The sequence below is a fragment of the Carcharhinus amblyrhynchos genome, chromosome 34 (assembly GCF_965287045.1).
Source record: "Carcharhinus amblyrhynchos chromosome 34, sCarAmb.v2.hapA, whole genome shotgun sequence".
NCBI classification, from domain to species: domain Eukaryota; kingdom Metazoa; phylum Chordata; class Chondrichthyes; order Carcharhiniformes; family Carcharhinidae; genus Carcharhinus; species Carcharhinus amblyrhynchos.
Window position 1 is genome coordinate 17,834,215 of NC_137357.1, and position 23,605 is coordinate 17,857,819.

General features: G+C 47.5%; 1 protein-coding gene across 1 annotated transcript in view; it reads right to left on the minus strand.

The window, feature by feature from the left end:
• Positions 1-1,124: 1,124 nt before the first annotated feature.
• The window catches only part of LOC145361300 (NFU1 iron-sulfur cluster scaffold homolog, mitochondrial-like), a 30,084-nt gene continuing 7,603 nt past the window's right edge, over positions 1,125-23,605 (minus strand). Inside the window, exons 3-8 of the mRNA XM_080216952.1 lie at positions 20,285-20,420; positions 18,082-18,148; positions 15,924-16,038; positions 14,686-14,749; positions 8,725-8,899; positions 1,125-7,205 (exon numbers count right to left, since the gene is read on the minus strand). Coding sequence (XP_080073078.1) covers positions 7,170-7,205; positions 8,725-8,899; positions 14,686-14,749; positions 15,924-16,038; positions 18,082-18,148; positions 20,285-20,420 — 593 coding nt within the window. The 3' untranslated portion in view covers positions 1,125-7,169. The remainder of the gene's footprint in view (positions 7,206-8,724; positions 8,900-14,685; positions 14,750-15,923; positions 16,039-18,081; positions 18,149-20,284; positions 20,421-23,605) is intronic.

Below are 23,605 nucleotides of genomic sequence, written 5' to 3' on the forward strand. Positions count from 1 at the left end.
GAACTTTGCGTTTCAAATGCTAATCCTTTATTTACAGTATTTGACTTCAGCCATCCTGTTTCGATGTTTTCGAGTGTTGGAGCAATTGTTTTAAGTGTGTGTTAATTGTTTTTGTCTGGTTGGTTATCAATGGTCTCGAACCATAGGTGTGTTATTGATCTCAAGAGGCTTGAGGGGCCAGCGACGTTTCCTTAACTGTGTTAATTTTAGGTGTCTCCATGGGTTGTTTGACTGGTTTAGAAGTGCTGATTTTGATGGGGTGGGGATGTGTTCTTGAATTTAGTTCCTGGAGGTGCCATCCTGTCCAATTTCCCTTGTGTGCTAGCCCTCGTTTGCATTCTAAAAGCATGCTCTTGCCTACTGATCGGTGTCTGTTACTTTGTGATTTTAGTGGAGGGCTCTGAGGATAGCTTTAGTTTGCTTCCATTTTGTGTTCCCAATTTCATAAAATTTGTGGTCCGATAACACTGCAAAGCTTTGGAAATTCCCCACCTGTGGAACTGGTTTTGCCTCACCAGCAGCGTGAGCGTTGAGTCACTGAGAGGAATTTGTCACCACTCTGCTAGCTTTTCCATGTGGTTTCTATGAGACAGCCAGTTACCTATCCAATCGGCCAAATTTCCTTCTATCCCACACCTCCTTACTTTCTTCATGAGCCGACCATGGGGAACCTTATCAAACACCTCACTAAAATAAAACCCTGAACCCGTCAAGACAAAATGACAATTCCAAGTTCCTGAACACTCCATTATGACGGATGTCACTGCCGCACCTGCCGTTAAAATTTGGCTTGTTTCCCAAGCTGAACAATAAGCTCCACATTGCTTGGTTAAAAGTGGAGATAGGTGACTGGTTGAACCTCTAGCAATCTGTAAACAGTGGCTGGGTGCTTGAACAGATCCACTCAGGTCAAAGGGCTGATCAGGCTGTCATTAGTTATGTTACACTGTGTTTGAAAGTTGGAGAAAATCTGAATTGAACCTTAGTCAGTCTCACCTGTTGGACTCCATGCAGGCTTGGTCACTTTCTTTCCAACGAAAAGGGTGTGAAGGCACAAGAGAGGGTGCAGAGAAGGTCAATACCAAAAATGAAAGGGTGGATTGATAATAAGTCCAGGAGTCAGCTTGAAGGAACCGTGCTTTTATTGGACAAAATGAAGCGAAACAATAACCACAAGACCGTGGTGAACACAACAGGTCTCAACCAGGACTAAAATATCAATGGGCCCTCTCAGGGTCTTGCTTTATATCAGACTCGGATGTACGAGTGCTACTGGATTGGCTGACTACCAATCTCTAAGGAGCTCGTACTCAACGAGCCCAACTGGGAGGTCAATTAGTGATTTCCCCATGAAGATCATGGGGGTTATCACAGCAACTATGAGGAAAAGAAGAACAGGCTGGGTCTCTCTTCTCTTGGTGGCTAAGAGGTGACAATATGACAAAAGGTGGTTAGAGTGGATCCATGTGGGAATATTTCCTTTTGGTGAGGAATGACATAACCAGAGGCCAGCAATTTGAGAGAGGCACCAAGAAATCCAATCAGGGAATTCAGGAGAAACCTTTGGGAGGAAGCCAGAGCACTCAGAGGAAACCCACCTGCAGGCATGGGGAGGACGTGCAAACCCCACATGCGTAATGCTCTGCGGATCCGAGTTTGAATCCAGATGGTGAAATGTGAACTCAGCAAAAAAGAAATCTAGATTTCAGTGTCTCATGATCACCATTGTTGATTGTCATAAAATCCCATTTGGTTGAGTTCTCCGTCACGGGCCTACGTGTGAATCCACGACATTGTGGCTCACTATTAAATCGCATGCAGTTAAAGGGCAATTAGGGATGGGCAATAAGCATTGGCCCAGCCAACGATGCCCACATCCCATGAATGTTTCAGGGAAAAAAAAACATTTCCTTGAAAGGGAGTTGCTGAAATCCTCTATTATTCAGTGAGTTCAATGTGTACAGCTTGTACGAAAGCTAAGTGGAGGAAACAGTTAAATGATTAAAAGATGGAACACAATGGAACTATATTTAACCTTCTGAAAATTCTCACATCAGTACTCAGAGCCGAATAAAAACTCATGACGTTGTTCCACTTCCCTGGGGCTACAGGTGACATATGGGGATGAAGTCACCTCCCATTATTCTTACATAGCAGCTTCATCTGCAGATCCATGTGGCGCTTCAAGTGGGGGAATCTTTCACATATCAAGAGGAAAGGTACAGAGGCAGAACTAGCTACTCCCCGAGACCAACTCTATGGTTTCTGCCCTGGGGTACGGTTAAATAGCAGCGACAGCCTGTCAGAAGGACAAAAAATAAGGATGGGGATAGGACATGATTATCGTGTGATTTCTGCACACGAATCAAGTTCAGCTCATGTTTCTATGGTGCTGTATTGCAGAGTCAAAACAGGCAGCAAAGACTTCAGACTTTGACGTTATCTTATCTTTATGATGATGATTGTTTCTCAATGGGCGTGGAAACATTTTGAAGGAGGAAGCAACAGTGGGCTGTTTGCAGAACACAGCGTAGTCAACTGTGAACATCAGCACTGTCACGTCCAATATTGTTTTAATCGCTGTCAGCACCAAACTGCAAGTTCGACAATTAGGAAAGTCACGCGATAAAATAACTTCTAAGCTGTACTGACTTCACAATGACTTTTTTTAAATGCACATGGGCGTCGCTGGCTGGGCCGGCATTTATCGCCCATCCCTGAGGGCAGTTGAGAGTCAACCACATTGCTGTGGCCTCTGGAGTCACACGTAGACCAGATCAGGTAAAGATGACGCATTTCCTTCCCTAAAGGACACTGATGAACCAGATGGATTTACCTGACAATCGATTCATGGTCATCAGTAGATTCTTAATTCCAGGTTTTTATTGAATTCAAATTCCACCGTGTGCCGTGGTGAGATTCGAACCCGGGTCCCCAGAACATTTACTTGGGTCTCTGGATTACTAATCCAACAACAATACCACTGTGTCACCACCTCATCTCTGAAAGCAAAATTGAGAAATTATAAAGGTGAAATATGGAGAGTCAATATTTAATCTTAAAACCACAAATGCTGGAAAATCTCAGCAGGTCTGGCAGGGTCGGCGGAGAGGGTTAACATTGAGTTAAACGTGACTCTACTCCAGAACTGAATATATGATTCATGGACCATTTACAACCCTGTCCAAACCTAATTTTCAAACTTCCATCATTCGCAGAGGTATCTCAGTACCTAGTTTTGGTACCTCGTACCTCAGTAATAGGTGGCACTGTAGTACAGTGGTTCGCACTGCTGCCTCACAATGCCAGGGACCTGGGTTCGATCCCCAACTTGGGTCACTGTTCCTGCAGAGTTTAGACGTTCTGTACGTGGGTTTCCTCCCACAGTCCGAAAGACTGGCTGATTGGGTGCATTGACCTGAACAGGTGCCGGAATGTGGCGACAAGGGGAGTTTCACAGTAACTTCATTGCAGTGTGATGTAAGCTGACTGACAAATTAACTTCGCTTTTGTGTGATTATGAGATTATTCCTCCCTGCCTCCCATCCTTTCTGCTGCTTGTTGTCTTTCTCACCCTCAAAGCCTCAGCTGCAAGGGAAGATATGTAAAAATCACAAGTGAAAATGTGAAATGGTTCACTCAGAGTCCCAGTGCACGGGAACATGCGTGTTATCATCTGGAGCTGTGACAGTGATGAGAGGCTCCAATGTTCCTTCCTTCAAATGGATGACCAATAGTTCCTCCCGATCTAATGGCCCACCATTGGTGTGGGATGGAAGGATTTGCGGGTTGATATTCAACCTATTTGGCAGCGTTCTAAGTTTAAAGCTTATTTATTAGTGTCACAAGTGGGCTTACATCAACACAGCAATGAAGTTACTGTGAAAATCCCCCTCGTTGCCACACTCCGGCGCCTGCTCGGGTACACTGAGGGAGAATCTAGCACCAAAATGCATCTAACCCGCACATCTTCCGGACTGTGGGATGAAACTGGAGCACCCGGAGGAAACCCACGCAGGCACAGGGAGAATGTGCGGTCTCTGCACAGACAGTCACCCAAGCCGGGAATTGAACGCGCGTCTCTGGCACTGTGAGGCAGCAGTGCAAACCACTGTGCCGCACTATCACTCGGCCAACAATTCCTGGGTGTTAATTCCGATAATTGTATGTTGAGGAAGATGGGATCTGAAGCCAGCTGGCAGGTTTGTTTCCAAAATAGCAAAAACATAGAAACGTAGGAGCAGGAGTAGGCCATTCGGCCCTTCGAACCTGCGCCACCATTCAATATGATCATGCAGTTTCAGTATCCCACTCTCATAAAGCAAAGTCACAGAGTGTCCCAGTTCTTCCCCAGAATGAACGGGTTGAGATACGCCTAAAATGACTCTTTATCCTTCCCCGAGTGGGAACTATTATTCCCACGAAATCCCATCTCCAAACTCCATGGCCTGGGCCTCGGCACCTCCCTCTGCTACTGGATCCTGAACTTCCTAAATCACAGACCACAATCAGTAAGGATAGGCAGCAACACCTCCTCCCCAAACATCCTCAATACCGGTGCCCCACAAGGCTGTGTTCTCAGACCCCTGCTATACTCCCAACTTCGACTGTGCGGCCAAATTCCCCTCCAATTCGATTTTCAAGTTTGCTGATGACACCACCGTACTGGGTTGGATCTCAAACAATGATGAGACAGAGAACAGGAATGAGATAGAGAATCTGGTGAATTGGTGCGGCAACAATAATCTCTTCCTCAATGTCAACAAAACAAAGGAGATTGTCACAGGTTGTTACAGAAGGTGAGGGGGCATGGGGTTGGGGGTAAGGTGTTAGCGTGGATAGAGGATTGGCTGTCAAATAGGAGGCAGAGAGTGGGTGTCAATGGGTGCTGTTCGGATTGGCGGTTGGTGACGAGTGGAGTGCCCCAGGGATCAGTGCTGGGGCCTCAGCTATTTACCATTTATATAGATGATCTGGAGGAGGGAGCCGAGTGTAAGGTGTCGAAATTTGCCGATGACACAAAGATAAGTGGAACAGCAAATTGTGCGCAGGGTGTGGAAAGTCTGCAGAGGGATCTAGATAGGCTGAGCGAGTGGGCAAGGACCTGGCAGATGGAATACAATGTTGGCAAGTGTGAGGTTATCCACTTTGGTAGAAAGAATAGTAGGAAGGGCGACTACTTAAAGGGCAAAAAGCTGCAGCATGCTACGGTGCAGAGGGACCTGGGGGTCCTTGTGCATGAGTCGCAAAAACCCAGCCAACAGGTGCAGCAGGTGGTCAGGAAGGCAAATGGGATGCTGGCCTTCATAGCGAGGGGGATTGAATATAAAAGCAGGGAGGTCTTGCTGTAACTGTACAGGGCACTGGTGAGGCCGCAGCTGGAGGACTGTGTGCAGTTTTGGGCGCCGTACTTACGCAAGGATATTTTGGCCTTGGAGAGAGTGCAGAGGAGGTTCACTACGCTGATACCGGAGATGAGGGGGTTGAGCTATGACGAGAGGCTGAAAAGACTGGGCTTGTATTCGTTAGAGTTTAGAAGAATGAGGGGGGATCTCATTGAGACATATGAGATGATGAAAGGGATGGATAGGGTAGAGGTGGAGAGGTTCTTCCCGCTCAGAAAGGACAGCAGGACTAGAGGGCACAGCCTCAAGATAAGAGGGGGGGGCAGTTTAAAACAGAGTTGAGGAGGAATTTCTTCACTCAAAGGGTGGCGAATGTCTGGAATTCTCTGCCCGTTGAAGTGGTGGAGGCTACCTCGCTAAATATATTTAAGACGCGGGTTGGTAGGTTTTTGGTAGGCAAGGGGATTAAGGGTTATGGGGAGAAAGCAGGAAAGTGGAACTGAGCCACTTCAGATCAGCCATGATCTTACTGAATGGCGGGGCAGGCTCGAAGGGCTCGATGGCCTACTCCTGCTCCTATTTCTTATGTTCTTATGTCATCGACTTCAGAGAACATGGTGGAGGATATGTCGCTGCCTACATAAACGGGAACAAAGTAGAAAGGGTCGCGAGCTTCAAGTTTTTAGGCGTCCAGGTCACCAACAATCTGTCCTCGTTCCCTGCATGCCAACACTATGGTGAAGAAAACCCACCAATGCCTCTATTTTCTCAGAAGACTAAGGAAATTTGACACGTTCGCTACGACTCACCAACTTTTACAGATGCACCATGGAAAGTATTCTTTCTGGCTGTATCACAGTTTGGTGTGGCTCCTGCTCTACCCAAGAACGCAAGGAACAACAAAAGGTCATGAACGTAGCCCAGTCCATCAACCAAACCAGCCACCCATCCATTGACTCTGTCCATTCTTCCTGCTGCCTCAGAAAAGCAGTCAGCATAATTAAGGACCCCCCACATGCCTCTGGACATTCTCTCTCTTCCACTTCCTTCCATCGGGAAAAAGATAAAAAGGTTGAGGTTATGTACCAACTGACTCAAGAACGGCTTCTTCCCTGCTGGCATCAGACCTCTGAATGGACTTACCTTCAATTAACTTGATCTTTCTCTACACCCTAGCTATGACTGTAATACGACATTGTGCACTCTTTGGTTCTCTTCTCTATGAATGGTATGCTGTCTCTGTGCAGCACACAAGAAACAAGACATTTCACTGTACGTTAACACATGTGCCAATAATAAATCAAATCAAGTCAAACAATGGTGCTGAATGGCCAACTATTGCAGCACAAATCCAACATTTAAACTGGAGTGGGACAGGAACGCAGGGGGCTCAGAGACAAGAACACTATCCAATGTACCTCGAGACCTCTAAACTGTTGTTTAGCCCCTCAATACTTGCTGTGCAAATTCACCCTTAAATCATGAGATGGAGTCACAACACCAGAAAGGAGGGAGGGCAGGGGAGAAAACTGGGTGGAAAAAATGTGAGCCAAAGGCCAAGAGAACTGAAACATAAGAATTGTCACACAGAGCTTGCACAACCATTTAAAAACATGTTTAAGATCCAGCAAAAAAACTGAAGCTCAAATTTTGTTTTGCAAAATATATTATGAGCTAGTTTTGCTTTACAACAGATTGTATGCAGACTGTTGAGGTGTCAATAATTATTAGGATGCACAAGGTGTAACCACTCAACAGGCAGGGTCTTGGTCAGATGGTAATGGTTGGATAACCCGTCCAGTTGCTGGTGTGGCACGAGACTGGTCATGAAATGTCAGCTTCTTGTTCCTCATCTGTCACCTGGCAAGAAAACACACAGTATCAAACACACTGTTCCCTTGTCGTTTGAAAGCTGAATTTTTTTTTTCTCTGTTGATTTGGGAGAAGGTTCAATCATCACACTGAATGTGGAGGCTTTGGAGAGGGTACAGAAAAGATTTCACAGGATGTTGTCTGGGATGGAGGGCATGAGCTATCAGGAGAGGTTGGGGAAACTTGGTTTGTTTGCACTGGAATGATGGAGGTTGAGGAGCGACCTGATAGAAGTCTACAAGATTACGAGGGGCATGGACAGAGCGGATAGTCAGAAGCTTCTTCCCAGGGTGGAAGAGTCAATTACGAGGGGGCACAGGTTTAAGGTGTGAGGAGCAAGGTTTAAAGGAGATGTACGAGGCAGATTTTTTACCCAGAGGGTGGTGGGTGCCTGGAACTCGTTGCTGGGGGAGGTAGTGGAAGCGGGTACGGCAGTGACTTTTAAGGGGCGTCTTGACAAATACATGAATCCGATGGGAATAGAGGGATATGGTCCCCAGAAGGGTAGGGGGGTTTTAGTTCAGTCGGGCAGCATGGTCGGTGCAGGCTTGGAGGGCCGAAGGGCCTGTTCCTGTGCTGTAATTTTCTTCGCTCTTTGTTTCCCTCGGCTGATTTGAAAAGTAGTGCGTGTGGTTCAGTGACCAATCACAGCTGGAGCGCTGTGTGCAGTTCTGCTCACCACACTGTCGGAAGGGTGTGATTGCATTGGAGGGGGTGCAGAGCAGATTCACCAGGATGCTGCCTGGGATGGAGCGTCTGAGCAGTGAAGAGAGGGTGGGTCGGCCTGGGTTGTTTTCTCTGGAGCAGAGAAGACTGAGGGGTGAGCTGATCGAGGTGTACAAGATTATGAGGGGCATGGGCAGAATGGATAGAGAGCAGTTGTTCTCCTGAGATTGAAGGGTCAGTCACGAGGGGACATCAGTTCAAGGTGACGGGCGGAAGCTGAGGAAAAATGTTTTACCCAAGGGTGGCGATGGTCTGGATTGCGCTGTCTGGGAGGGTGGTGAAGACAGTTGCCTCACATCCTTTAAAAAGGATCTGGATGAACACTTGGCACATCATAATATTCAGGGCTATGGGCCAAGTGCTGGCAGATGGGATTAGAATAGAATAGAATAGAAACCCTATAGTGCAGAAGGAAGCCATTCAGCCCATCAAACCTGCACCGACAACAATCCCATCCAGGCCCTATCCCCATTACCCCATGCATTTACCCTAGCTAATCCCCTCTGATGCTAAGAGGCAATTTAGTATGGCTAATCCACATAACTGCACATCTTTGGACTGCAGGAGGAAACCCACGCAGAAACGGGGAGAACGTGCAAATCCACACAGACAGTGACCCGAGGCTGGAATTCAGGTCCCTGGCGCTGTGAGGCGGTAGTGCTCACCACTGCACCACCGTGCCACTTGAGGCAGGAGTTCAGCTGTTTCTAATGTGGACTCGATGGGCCGAAGGGCCTCTTCTGCGCTGTATGGTTCTGTGCTTCTCTCCGATTCCCCTCACCTGGACCACTCCTTCCACCTCTGGGACATAGAACTGAAGCATGTTTTGAATTCCGCTCTTCAAGGTGATGATGGAGCTGGGGCAGCTGGTACATGAACCCTGCAGCATCAGTTTGACAATTCCATCTTCAAATCCTTTGTAAATCACGTCACCTCCGTCCTCTTGAACAGTGGGCCTGTCAGTTGGGGTGGGAGGAGAGAGAAATAACAGTTAAGATGCTGCAGCCCTGAGGCTCCCAGCTCATGTTAGCTCTGAACAAGTCAAATCCGAGACTGAAACCTGGCTTCGTTAACACGGACTCGCCTCTTTTTTTAAACCACGGCAGAAAATTACTGAACAAATTAACAGGAGTTTGCTGATGAACTTTTCATGCAAAAAGTTTATTAAGCAAGGAAAATGAATGACATTACATCGGAGAAATAAAATTGGAAAGATCTCAATACAAATTCATGCAAAGGATTCGAATTTGCATGATTCCTTCGATACCATCAGTAGCCTCACACACACACACAGACACACACCAACACACAGATACACGCACGCACGCACACATAAAACACACATGCACACATACACACACAACACACACACACACAAACGCGCGCGCGCACATGCACACAACCAGTGACGATTTACCACTGCCTCAACGCCAAGGCTTCTTGCTTTGACTGGTCCAATGGCAAATGGTTCCGTTCCAAGGGATTTATGAGCACTCACTGGATTATTTAACCCCAGCTGCTATCCAGTCCCGAGACACATAAAACTGCACTTTAAACTCACTACTACTTCGACTGCAGAACACAAGTTTCCAAAAACTCAGTCCTCCAGCAATACTGCAGTACTTCTCATTAGAGAGCTCAGAACTCCTGCCTTCCATAAGAACATAAGAAATAGGAGCAGGAGTAGGCCATCTAGCCCCTCGAGCCTGCCCTGCCATTCAATAAGATCATGGCTGATCTGTCGTGGCTCAGTTCCACATTCCCGCCCTCTCCCCATAACCCTTAATCCCCTTGCCTATCAAAAACCAAACACACTCTGAACTTCTTTGCTATTTTTTCTATGCCTGTGCGTCACGAGACCCTTGTCACCAGGCAACAGGACAGTTTTTTTAACTTTATATCATTTCTCCCCCAAAATCACGAAATTGCGAACCCTTTTGTAACCCATCTCTTCACTCCAAGGGTTGCAAAACCACATTAAAGGTGGCCGAACCGAAAAGAACCCAGCTTTTTTGCAAGGAAGCCTTCCAGAAAGTCTATTTTATTATTTATTTATTAGTCACAAGTGGCTTACATTAACACTGCAATGAAGTTACTGTGAAAATCCCCGAGTTGCCACACTCCGGTGTGCCTGTTCGGGTACACTGAGGGAGAATTTAGAATGGCCAATGCACCCGAACCAGCACATCCTTTGGACTGTGGGAGGAAACCGGAGCACCCGGAGGAAACCCACACAGACATGAGGAGAATGTGCAAACTCCACACAGACAATGACCCAAGCTTGGAATCGAACCCGGGTCCCTGGTGCTGTGAGGCATGATGTAGAGATGCCGGCGTTGGACTGTAGCAAACGCAGTAAGAAATCTCACAAGCAAACGATGTTCCTTCATGGAATCCAGACACCTGACGAAGGTACACCGTTTCCGAAAGCTTGTGAGATTACTATCAAATAAACTGGTTGGACTCTAACCTGGTGTTGTGAGATTTCTTGCTGCGAAGCAGCAGTGCTGACCACTGTGCCAGCCATTCAGACTCGAACAAGGATCGGACTGCACTCTGTACCGAGCCAGGTCCCCTCAAACTCGGGTTCGCTGAAAATGAATTGTTTCATTTGTTTTTATGAAAAACAGGACAAGAGGGAAAGACAATTTGGTGCATGGCCGCCACCTGCTGGTAATGCAGTACAGAACGATGATCGAGGTGGAACAGGAATGGGGGATAGCAAATTACATATTTCATCCAGACAGAAACATGTCATTCAGCACAACAGGTTCAAGTCAATGTGTGTGTGCTTCATTCTCCAGTCTTCTACCACTCTTCTTCATTTAAACTCATCAAAATATTCTGTTCCCTTCCCCATCTATCTATCCAGCTTTCCCCAGTAATATGTCCACGCTCTTCACCTCAATCACACGTGTGAGAGTAAGCTCCACATTCTCAGTACTCTCTGGGTAAAGAGGTTGCTCCTCGATTTCTCTGCTGGATTTTGTTAGTGACTGTCTTTCTTCCTGGCTCCGAGCCTTGCCTGCAACGTGCTCTCTGCCTCCAACTCTATCAAACCCACTTCATCATCGAGGAGGTCAGGTCAGCCCCAAGCTCAGAATCATAGAATTCCGACTGTGCAGGGGGAGACCATTCGGTCCATCAAGTCTGCACTGACTTATTCCATCACCCCACGTATTTGCCCCACTAACCTACACATCCTGGGACACTGAGGGAGAATTTAGCATCGCCAATCTACCTAACTTGCACATCCAGAACACCTGAAGGAATTAATTCAATTCATTAGTGTCACAAGTAGGCTTGCATTAACACTGCAATGAAGTTACTGTGAGAATCCCCTAATCGCCACGCTCCGGCGTCTGTTCGGGTACACCGAGGGAGAGTTTAGCATGGTCAATGCACCCTAACCAGCACGTCTTTCGGATTGTGGGAGGAAACCCACGCAGACATGGGGAGAATGTGAAGACTCGGCACAGACAGTGACCCAAGCCAAGGCTCGAATCCGGGTCCATGGCGCTGTGAGGCAGCAGTGCTCAGCATTGATGATCACCACTCAGCCCCTGTTCCAATGTTCACGGCAGCTCAGAAAACCATCATTGGTTAATCCAGTGGCACTATTCGGAGAGTCCTGTTGGTATTGTTGGTGCCACTGTGTGTAAACCATCGCTGCTCATTAAGCAAGGTGAGAGCAGGCACATTGTACCTTATCAGAAAGGCTGAAGGAATAAAGATATGAAAATATTTACTCCTTCAATTTTGTGCATTGTCTGAGCAACGAATGAACCAAGGTTGCCTCATGTAGACGACATTGGAACTTGAATGTGCACAGCGGCAGACTGAGGCCGAATTCTCCCGGTGGTTCACACACCACCAGTGTTGCGAGTGAGATGGAGAATTTGGCACTCAGCCAAATCTCCATTCACTGCAGCAGGAATGGAGAATCTCAGCTGGGGGCGAGGTTAGAGAATTCCAACCCTTATCTTTTGCTCACCATTAAACACCAGGACAAATTACGTATTGTTTGACAAAAGCAGTGAGAGGAAGATTATAACAGGATGCTGGCCAGGATGTGACCTGTATATTTACCAACACATAAACCAGGAACAGGAGGAAGCCATTTGAAACTGCTCCCATATTTAACAAAGTCATAGCTGATCTGACAGTGAGAAAGACACAAAAGTCTGGCGTCACAAATCAACCGACTCAAGAGCAGCTTCTTCCCTGCTGCCATCAGACTTTTGAATGGACCTACCGCGCATTAAGTTGATGTTTCTCTTCACCTTAGCTATGACTGTACCACTACATTCTGCACTCTCTCCTTTCCTTTATCTGTATATGACGCAAGAAACAATATTTTTCACTGTATACTAATGCATGTGACAACAATAAATCAAATCAAAGCTGCGTTCTGCCTCCCTTTGATAACCTACCACCCTCTTGCTCGCCAAGAACCTATCCACCACAGCCTTCAGTATTCAAAGACTCTGCTTCCAGTGCCTTCTCAAGAAGTGAGTGCAAAAGATTCAGAACTCTCTGAAAAAACTTGGCCTCATTTCTATGTTAAATAGGCTTTTTTTTAATGGTGTTCCAGCTTGTCCTCCAAGAGGAAACATCTTCTCCACATCGACCCTGTCGAGACCCCTCAGGATCCTGCATGTCGCCTCTTACTCTTCTAAACTCCAGTGGATACAAGCCAAGCCAGTCCAACCTTTCCTCCGATTCCCGGGTATTAGTCTGGTAATCCTTTACGCCTGTTTGTCTGTGACTTCCCTACACGCCCCAAAAAATACACCTCAAGTTAAACTCAACGAGAAGTAGATCATGATTAGCACAGTGGTTAGCACCACTGCCTCACGGTGCCAGGGACCTGGGTTCGATTCCCGGCTAGGGTCACTGTCTGTGGGGAGTTTGCACATTCTCCCCATCTCCGTGTGAGTTTCCTCCAGGTGCTCCGGTTTCCTCCCACACTCCAAAGATGTGCGGGTTAGGTGGACTGACCACGATAAATTGCATCTTCGTGTCAGAAGGACGAGCTAGGGTAAATGCATGGGGTGACGGCGATAGACCCTGAGTGGAATTGTGGTCAGTGCAGACTAGATGGGCCGAATGACCTCCTTCTGCAATGTCGGGATTCTATGATTCTAAACAGTTGGGACAGAAGATCATTCAGAATGCCTGAGAAGTTCATCGTGTTTGTACTCCCATTCGAAGCACGATCAATCCAGCTGATTGAGCAGTCTTCAGGCGAACATTGTGAAACATTAATCAGCTCAAAAGATTTGCCTTTGGAGAGCGCACTTCATGTTTGCAGGGCATCCCAAAGTGCTTTGCTGCAGTGAAGGTGTTGTCATGCAGGACGAGCGGGAATCAACGTGCTTACCACACGCAAAGATCCCACCTCCAGCAGCACTGCAATAATGCCTGGATTGTCCACTTCAGCTGTGCCCATTGGTGGGGATCAATATTGGCCAAGGCCTCATGACAAACATCATTCAAGACATCACAAATAGGCCAACCAAGAGCAGTGTCAATGGAAGATTTGTAAAAACAATTTGGCAGTTTGGGTGTTTTCTTTTTATCCAATTCCAGCAATGGCTGAGGATCAGGGACACACCCCATCTGGGTTTGATCAGTGGATAAGATTATTTTTCGGCGGAGAGATAAGGATTGTGACCTGCAGGTTAGAGCAACTCAGTGCATGGAAGACAACACGTAAACAAACCTTCACAGAGCTCCCTGCTACCGCCTCAACGCACGCTTAAACAAAATCTCTGCTCACCAAGACACATTTTCGATAATTTATTTTGGGGAGATGGGCGCCGCTGGCTGGGCCAACATTTACTGCCCACCCCGAGTTGCCCTTGGAGGGCAGTTGAGAGTCAACCACTTTGCTGTCGCTCTGAAGTCACATGTAGCCCAGACCGGGAAAGAACGGCAGATTTCCTTCCTCAAAGGACATTAATGAACCAGATGGGTTTTCCAACACCTGAGAATGGTTTCATGGTCATCAGTCGATTCTTAATTCCAGATTTTCTTTATTGAATTCAAATTTCACCATTTGTTGTGGCGGGATTTGAACCCGGGTCCCCAGAACATGAACTGAGTTACTGGACGAGTAGTCCAGTGATAACACCACTAGGCCAACACCTGCCCATGGGACCTGCAGGCCACGAGTTCTGCAGTCTGCAGTAAAATGGCTCTTGATCAATAATTAAGGTCAGCATTGACATACCAGCAATTGTCCAGTTCGGGGACGCCTGAACTGGGAGTAATTCACAGCTTCTTTGATAAAGCACAATGGTTAGCATTGCTGCCTCATAGCACGAGGGACCCAGGTTCAATATCGGCCTCAGGTGACTGTTTGGAGTTGCACATTCTCCCCATGTCTGTGTGGGTTTCCTCCGGGTGCTCCAGTTTCCTCCCACACTCCAAAGGTGTGTGGGTTAGGTGCACTGGCCACGCTAAATTGCTCCTTAGTGTCAGGGGGATTAGCAGGGTAAATACTTGGGGTTACGGGGATAGGGCCTGGGTGGGATTGTTCTCAGTGGGCCGAATGACCTTCTTATGTATGGATTTTATTCTGTCTGAAGCAGGAAACCATTGGCTGCTGTTTGCTGTTCGAAAGGCCATCAGTCTGCATCATCTGAGGCAATAGGTAATATTAAATTACACTTCCTGTGGAAATCAGGACGCCCATATGAATATTTGAAGTGTGTCGGCAGTGTCCATTGTTACTTACCGAATCCGCGTGTCCAGCAACTCCTTAATAATGGCGACAACCTCATCATCTTCTTCCGAAGGAGCTAAAAACAACAGGGTGGGGAGGGGGGAGAAAAAACTTCAGTCAGCCTGGAATGTTACCACCATGGTATCTGAAGAACATGATACATTTCTTCCATTCCCATGTGACAAATTGGGACATTTCATTTTGGATGTGTTAAGTTGCTCTTCTGGAAGCACCATTTGTTGCAATCACATTCGGACGACATTCAAACGTGAGGTAATGCATATCGGAAGGTCTAATATAGATGTGAAACGTACAGTAAATGGCAGAACTCTTAAGAATGTTGATAGGCAGAGGGATCTGGGTGTACAGGTACACAGGTCACTGAAAGTGGCAAAGCAGATGGAGAAGGGAGTCAAGAAGGCACACGGCATGCTTGCCTTCATCGGCCGGGGCATCGAGTTGAAAAATTGGCAAGTCATGTTGCAGCTTTATAGAACCTCAGTGAAGCCACACTTGGAATATAGTGTTCAATTCTGGTCGCCACACTACCAGAAGGATGTGGAGGCTTTGGAGAGGGTACAGAAAAGATTTACCAGGATGTTGCCTGGTATGGAGGGCATTAGCTCTGAGGAGAGGTTGGAGAAACTTGGTTTGTTCTCATCGGAACAATGGAGGTTGAGGGACAACCTGATAGAAGTCGACAAGAATACGAGAGGCATGGACAGAGTGGATCGTCAGAAGTTTTTTTCCCCAGGGTGGAAGAGTCAATTACTCGGGGTCACAGGTTTAAGATGCGAGGGGCAAGGTTCAAAGGAGATGTACGAGGCAAGATTTTTACACAGAGGGTGGTGGGTGCCTGGAACTCGCTGCCGGGGGAGATCGTGAAAGCAGACACAATAGTGACTTTTAAGGGGCATCTGGACAAATACATGAATAGGATGGGAATGGAGGGATATGGTTCCCGGAAGGTTCAGAGGTTTTGGTTTAACCGGGCAGCATGATCGGTGCAGGCTCGGAGGGCCGAAGGGCCTGTTCCTGCACTGTAATTTTCTTTGCTCCCGAGGCTCATTCATCCTTTCAGGAAACAATGTCAAACTTGTCGTGAAGACAGGGAGATTTCAGTCACAATGCTGGACTCAAGTGTGACGGGTCCAGGAGTTCTGGGTTGGGGGGGAGGGTTGAGGCGCACAGTCCATGAGCTGGCCCCCTGAGGTGACAAGGCTTCACAGTCGAGCAGCTGACCCACCCACCTGTATCCGCACGTGGAGCTTCGTCCGTCAGGACGGGAAGGCCGGAGGCAAAGAAATCCATAATGGTGGCATAGACATCTGGTTTCAGCAACTTCCACTCCACCTCATCATCTGCCTGAGAACAGAGGGAATAGAATCAGAGAAAGAGGAGAAGGCCATTCTGCCCATCAGGCCTATGCTTGCCCTTGGAAAGAATCCTTCAATCAGCCTGATTTCCCCTACAGCGCTGCTAATTTCTCTGCCTTCAAATGGCTTACTAAGTTCCTTCTGAATCTGTTTCCAATATCCCATTGAGGTTATGTTAGAATGTAACCGGTGACAACTTTGATTGGATGTAACATGACCAATGGAAACAAGATGTAAGGGTCAGCTGACCCAGTAAAACATGGAACCAATTACAGACTGATGTAATAGTCAGCTGACCAGCTGATTCACTATAAATAAGGAACTATGTCGAATTGTGGAGAGCTGAGATTGGCCCAGGGTGAGGCCCCCAAGTTTGGAGTAATGAAGTTTCTTTATTAAAACCTTTCTTTGATTGAGAAGTTGGAATAAGTTTTTCATTAGTTGCACTTTGAAGAGTTCCTTCTGAAGGCACACGTAAGACATCACAAATCATACTAAACTGCTGTCAACTTATTCTTTTTTCCCCCACATAAAGAAACTTCATGACTCCAAACTTGGGGGCCTCACCCTGGGCCAATCTCAGCTCTCCACAATTCGACATAGTTCCTTATTTATAGTGAATCAGCTGGTCAGCTGACTATTACATCAGTCTGTAATTGGTTCCATGTTTTACTGGGTCAGCTGACCCTTACATCTTGTTTCCATTGGTCATGTTACATCCAATCAAAGCCCACATGACTACAAGATCATAAGATACAGGTGCAGAATTCGGCCATTTGGCCCATCAAGTCTGCTCCACCATAGCTGATAAGTTTCTCAATCCCATTCTCCTGCCTTTTCCCCATAACCTTTGATCACCTCAGCAACCAAGAACCAGTGTCCCCAAACAGGTGCCGGAGTGTGGCGACTCAGGGATTTTCACAATAACTGCATTGCAGTGAGAACGTAAGCCGACTTGTGACACGAATAAATAAAGATTGAATTGTTAAAAAACAATCCTGGCAGAGGAAGCTTTAAACTGAGAGGAAATACAAAGGTTTCTCCCACTGTCTGGCACCCATCATCGTGAAGGATGGTCTCTCCCCTCCATCTCATTCCTGTGACAGCACTGTCCTGCCGAGGTGAGCACTCTGCGGGTATGCCACTTACAGGCCTCGGCTCGTTCACGAACTAGCGTGAGTTGGGCAGGCGATGGCCTAGTGGTATTATTCTGAGACTTCTCCAGGTGACTCAGGTTCGAATCCCACCACAGCAGATGGTGAAATTTGAATTCAATTTTTTCAAAATCTGGAATTAAGGATCTACTGATGACCATGAAACCATTGTCGGAAAAACCCATCTGGTTCACTCATGTCCTTCAGGGAAGGAAATCTGCCGTCCTTACTGATCTGGCCTCCATGTGACTCCAGAGGCACAGCAATGTGGTTGACTCTCAACTGCCCTCCAAGGACAACTAGGGATGGGCAATAAATGCTGGCCCAGCCAGTGACAACCATGACCCGCAAATGAATTAAAAAGAGTGCATTTTGCATTTGGATAGAAAAATTGGTGGGAGTTACATGGATAATTTTTTCACTGGGTAAGCATTGGAAAGAATGGGTTACGTCCTGACCAGAAGGTTTGAGCCTTGGTCAACTCTGCTTTTTTTTTGTCCAATTCTCTTAAGTCTGTGCCCCTCTGCATCCTGCCCATTTCTTCTCATTTACTCTGTCCGCTGAGTCTCTGAATAGATAGATCCTTGACTAGCAAGGACGGGTTTTCACAGTAACTTCATTGCAGTGTTAATACAAGCTTACTTGTGATTAATAAATAAATTTTTGAAAAGTTATAGGCAGGGGTGGTGGGGAGGGTGAAAGTGGAGTTGAGGTTACCAGCAGAACAGCCATGAGTTTACTGACTGGCGGAACAGGCTACTCCTGCCCCCAGTTGGAATGTCAAAACTGGAGCTGATTTTCTGCTCCTCTGCTAGAGCTGCCGTTGGCTCTGCATTCGTAACACTGGTTTGGGAAGGGCAGCGGCGTTTCCCTCTTACCTTGGTGATGGTAATGAAGTCAGGCCCGAGGAACACTCCTTTCACCCCATCGATCCTGAACAGCTGCCTGCAAAGCAGAAATAAATCCATCTGAAACTCCGGTGTGGCTTTGGCTTGTCAGAGTGCGCTGGCCACTGGGTTGTCGTGGAAGCCGCAAACTCTCGTCGGAACCCTCAACAATCTCTCACCTTCAGCCCCACCCACCTCCCCGGCAATCCCCAACCTCCTGCTTCATATTATCGCTGCCACTTTCAATGCCATCCAAGTCTGTCCCGAAGTTCTGAGACTCCCTCCTCAACCTCCCCACCTCACTCATCTCCTGTCAGGTGAATCATAGAAACCCGACAGTGCAGAAGGAGGCCATTCAGCCCATCAAACCCGCACCGACAACAATCTCACCCACGTCCGAGCCGCACAACCCATTGCCCCGTGAGTCCCCCTGACACTAAGGGGCAATTTAGTACGGCCAATCCACCTAACCTGCACATCTTTGGAGGATGGGAGAAAAACGAAGTGCCTGGAGGAAACCCATGCAGATACGGGGAGAGGCCAGAATTGAACTCAGGTCCCTGGTGCTGTGAGGCAGCAGCGCTGACCACTGTGTTGCTCCTGAAACCCATCGCTTTCCTGGGCTGATGCTTCTGTTTGGATTGAAACGCAACCGAGAACGGAAGGTCTCCCAGTCACGACCCCTTCTCTGCCCCGGCAATGATTTTTGTTCCCTGACGTTCTTGTGTCGCTCCCCTTGGACATTTAACCATGTTAACAGTGACACTTCAATGTGGGTTGCTGCTGTTCCAATAAAATAAAGCCTGGCGCGTTCTCGTGCCTGCAACCACTTATAAAGATGTTTGGATTAAGAAAAGGAACCCACTCCTTCCACATTTCCCATAGCAACCTGCCACCACGTTGAGGTGGGAGATGAGGAGAACCTTCTTCACTCAGGGGGTTGTGAATGTTTGGAATTTTCTCGCCCAGAGGCTTACAGAAGCTCAATGTTGAGTAGATTCAAGGCTGAGATTGCTGGACTTTTTTGACAGTAAGGAATTTGAGGGATATGGAGATAGAGCAACCAGCTGGGTTGGCACATTGGCATGGTGGTTAACCCCACTGCCACATAGCACCAGGGAGCCAAGGTTCAATTCCAACCTCAAGAGGTGCTCACGTTGACCACTCCGCCAACCAGGCAGGTCAACTCATCCCTCCAGCACCCTCAATTCTCTTTGTAGCCCTGAAGAAATCTCCAACAAACCACAGCACAATCACAGGCTCCCTCGAAGCTGAGGGTTATCGGCAGGGCTGGGCTGCATCTGCAAATGAGGTTCCTGAACCAGCTCTTCAATCGAAGAAGATTATGGTGATCTCCGACCTTCAGTTCATTTCACTTTCAATCTTGGTGGCCAGTGGAATCTTTAAGGGTTTCAGAAATAGGAGGAGTTGACCAAATGTCTTCAGCCACTCTACATTCTCGAGACCATGGCTGGTGTTCTCAATCCAGCCCAGTTCGGAGAATCCCTATAGTGTTGGAGGCCATTCGGCCACTAGGTCTGCACCGAATCCCCAAGAGAACATCGCACTCAGGCCCACTCCCTTGCCCTATATCTGTAACCCCACATATTTACTCCACTAATTCACCTCACCAACACATCTTGGGACAGACACGAAGGGGCAATTTAGCATGGCCAATCCACCGAACCCCCACAACAATTTAACTTTAGGAGGAGACCCTCACAGACACAGGAAGAATGTGCAAACTTCACACAGACAGTGGCCCGAGGCTGGAGTTGAACCTGGGTCCCTGGCACTGCGAGGCAGTGACGTCCACCGTACCGTTCCAGCTGATTGCTCTATCTCCATATCCCTCAATTTCTTTACTGTCTAAAAAGGCCAACCTCAGCCTTGAATCTACTCAACAACTGGGATTCCATAAGTCAGCAGGTGAGAAAGTTTCAAAGATTCACAACCTCCTGAGTGAAGAAAATTCTCCTCATCTTCCACCTCAAAGCAAAAGCCTGTGTCTGGGGCCCCGGGTTTTACTCTCCTGTGGGGTGTTCTAATCCAGGAATATTCAGGAGGCTGGCACATTTCACTGCACTGCCTTCCATCCTCCTCCTGAACAGACTCTTCCAGTTTTCCCATCTGGCAGGTTCGGCCCAGACAGTCCCCGAGTGAATGGATAGAAGTGTGCTGCCTGCTACTGTACCTGGCTAAAGGTGAACAGAAGGCACTCCGAGGTGCGGAGAAGTCCATTGTCCCCGATTCCAACACTGCACAGCCCGGGATGAACTTCAAGCTGTTTGGGTTTGGTGTGTCCTGGGTCTGGATGAACATACGTCTGGCTGAAAGAAGGGAACAAGACAACGGGTTAGCACTGGAGTTAACTCACTCACCCTCGTGGGAAGTGACTGAGGGATCTTGTGTCGGCTTTGCCCTGTTTGCTTCAGAAAATGCAAAGAATTCACTTTAAGATATTTCTGCTCGACTACATGTAGAATCAGAAGGCTGAATGTGAGCTCAGAACTAACTGCATTCCTGAAGGGTACAAAATGCAGGCAAACAACAGCTGCAAGGTCTGTTTTGCTAAGTTGGAGACAGACTGCGAAAAACATTTCCAAAAACGAGATAAGGATTGAAATATAGTTTGGATTTTAGTGTGTGTTTTTCAGCTTGTTTTTGAGATCTATTCAGTACAGGGGCGAGCAGTAAAAGCCAGTCTCTGAGTTTGCTTTCCTTTCTGTTCTGTCATGTTAACATTTTAAGTTCTGTTCAGTAAAAGAAAATCATTTTAAAACTGGTGTCAGTGCTGTCCCCTCGTCTATTCGAAAGAACGAACGGACTCAACAGTGACACTTACCTCTCTCCAGAGACAGTAAGAAGTCTCACAACACGAGGTTAAAAGTCCAACAGGCTTATTTGGTTTCACGAGCTTTCGGAGCACTTGCTCCTTCATCAGGTGAGTCTACGAATTGGAACGAAACACTTCTGCCTGAGACGTTCTGATGGTGTCCCGATCCAACAGGTTCCTGGAGCGAGTGGGTGGTATTTTGCTGTCTGGCTCGACCCGAGGCCGGAAAATCCTGCCCAAGATCAATGAAGCTTCCCATTGTTTGCCCCTCACCCGCTCCGATTCTCTGTTTTCTGCTAAATTTGAGATCTAGACTTTCAGACTGGCAAAAGCTGTAGAGGTAAACGAGGATAACCTCCTCCTCCTCCAGATACCATGTCCTAAAGGAGTGCTGGCGACCATGGACCCCCTGTTATAATGTAACCAACGGTAACACACTGTGAAGATCAGCTGATCTGCTGGCCCGGGATAAATTGGAACTGTGGGGAGCTTGTATGGCCCAGGGTGTGGCCCCATGAGTTGGAGCAATGAAGTTTCTTCATTAAACCTTTTGCTTCGCTTTACCTTCTGAAGTTAGTTCTTTTATTGCTTCCAACTGGAGTATCCCTCCTGTTGGATGAATACTCCCATTGGATTGGTCCACGGTGACTTGGCAAAGTACTGCGGTAGTTTGCCGCTGCCTTCTGCAGACTGGCTGACCAGTTAACCGTCCTGCTCCAACGATCTGCCATCAGACCAGGTGATCAGCCTCAGCTGGATGGGCTGAATGGGCCTCTTTTTGCACTGGAGGGATTCTATGATTTTTGGAGTGTGGGAGGAGCCCCCCACGGACATACAGAGAATGTGCCAACTCCACACAGACAGTGACCCAAGGCCAGAATCGAACCCGGGTCCCTGGAGCTGTGAGACAACAGTACTAAGTACTGTGCTACCGCTTTTGTTTCCGATTCCAGCATCCGCAGTAATATGCTTTTGTGATAGTCAATCTGTTTGGCCAGTAATTCCCCTTGGCCGTCAAATCCTGGGATGAGACTTGAACCTGGAACTTCTCAACCAGAGGTAGGAATGCTGCACACCGTGCCACGAGAGCCCCACCTTGTGGCTGATGACAGGACAGCAGCAGCAGCAGCAGGGACCTGGCAGACATTTGGGGCTGAAGTGAGTGAGGAGGCTCAGGTTGCTGTGAAAACCACTTTATATCGTCTAAGCACGACCAATGCAAGCTGCCAACATGGCATCAAACTTCCAGCTCCGTAAAACAACACCCAAAAGGAACTGTCGCTCAATGAGGGGAAGAAATTATCGATGATCCAGTGTAATCAGCTTTGGCATAAATAGCTACAATCCCCCCCAGAACCAAGACACGATTACAGCTGAATTCAGTTCAGTCACAATGATTCATTCTACTGCCCGAGGTCTCGCTCACTTCTCATTTTATTGCAGCTTTGGAAGGAAGTTCAAAATGCTCTGACTTATTTTAAGTGAATGTATTTTTCTGTTTGGCCCACTCACGTCATTGACAGAAGACATGTTCTGTAAGCTGGGTAATCGTTGCTGATAGCTGCAATCAGACTGGCTGTATTCGTCACTGAGTTCACTCACATGGATTAACTCACACACACAGACACGCACGTGCACGCACACACACGCATACAGGTGCACACACGCAGGCACACAAACATATTCACACACACAGGCACTTGCAAACATACAGACACACACGCAGGTGCAAACATACAGACATGCACACACACACACACACACAGAGGCACACACACATATACACACAGGCAGGCACGCGCACACAGATACACACGCACGCACACACATACACACACGCATACAGGTACAAGCACACATACACACCCACACACGTGCACACAGCACACACAAATATACACACACACATACAGGTGCAAGCACACTTAGACACACACAGTCGCACACACACACGCATGCATGCACACACACAGGTACGCACACTCACACACATACATGCACACAGCCGCAAGCACACAAACAGACACACACATAGGCGCACTGACCCACATTCAGACACACACATACACACACACCCACATATCCACCTGAACGACACTCAGACAATTTATCATGGCCAATCCACCCAACTCGCACATCTTTGGAGTGTGGGACGAAACTGGGGCACTGAGAGAAAACCCACGCAGACACGGGTAGAGTGTGTAAACTCCACACAGACATTTGATTTGATTTGATGTATTATTGTCGCATCTATTAGTATACCGAGAAAGGTATTGTTTCTTGCATGCTCTCCAGATGATGCATACTGTACAGAGAGAAGGAAAGCACAGAAACATTCGCGTGAGTCCGGAATTGAACCTGGTCCCTGGTGCTGTGAGACAGCAGTGCTAACCCACCACGCCACGCTGTGTAGTTTTGAGTCTGTGATGGAACTGTGGTGCCTCAATATGGCAGTACTAGCACAGGCCATAAAATGGACCATAAAAATGTTCCGAAGGAAACATCACAGCATCTGAATTTAAGAGAACTGCAGCTCTGCAGTTGGGCAGAATCCAGTATTGGGGCAAATCCAGGATGTGGCATGGAATAGCAGGAGTAGGAGTGTCTGAGGAGTGTTTAAGAAAGGGTTAAAACACAGGATCCATTGTAACTGCAGTTCAGACATATCCAATTAACATC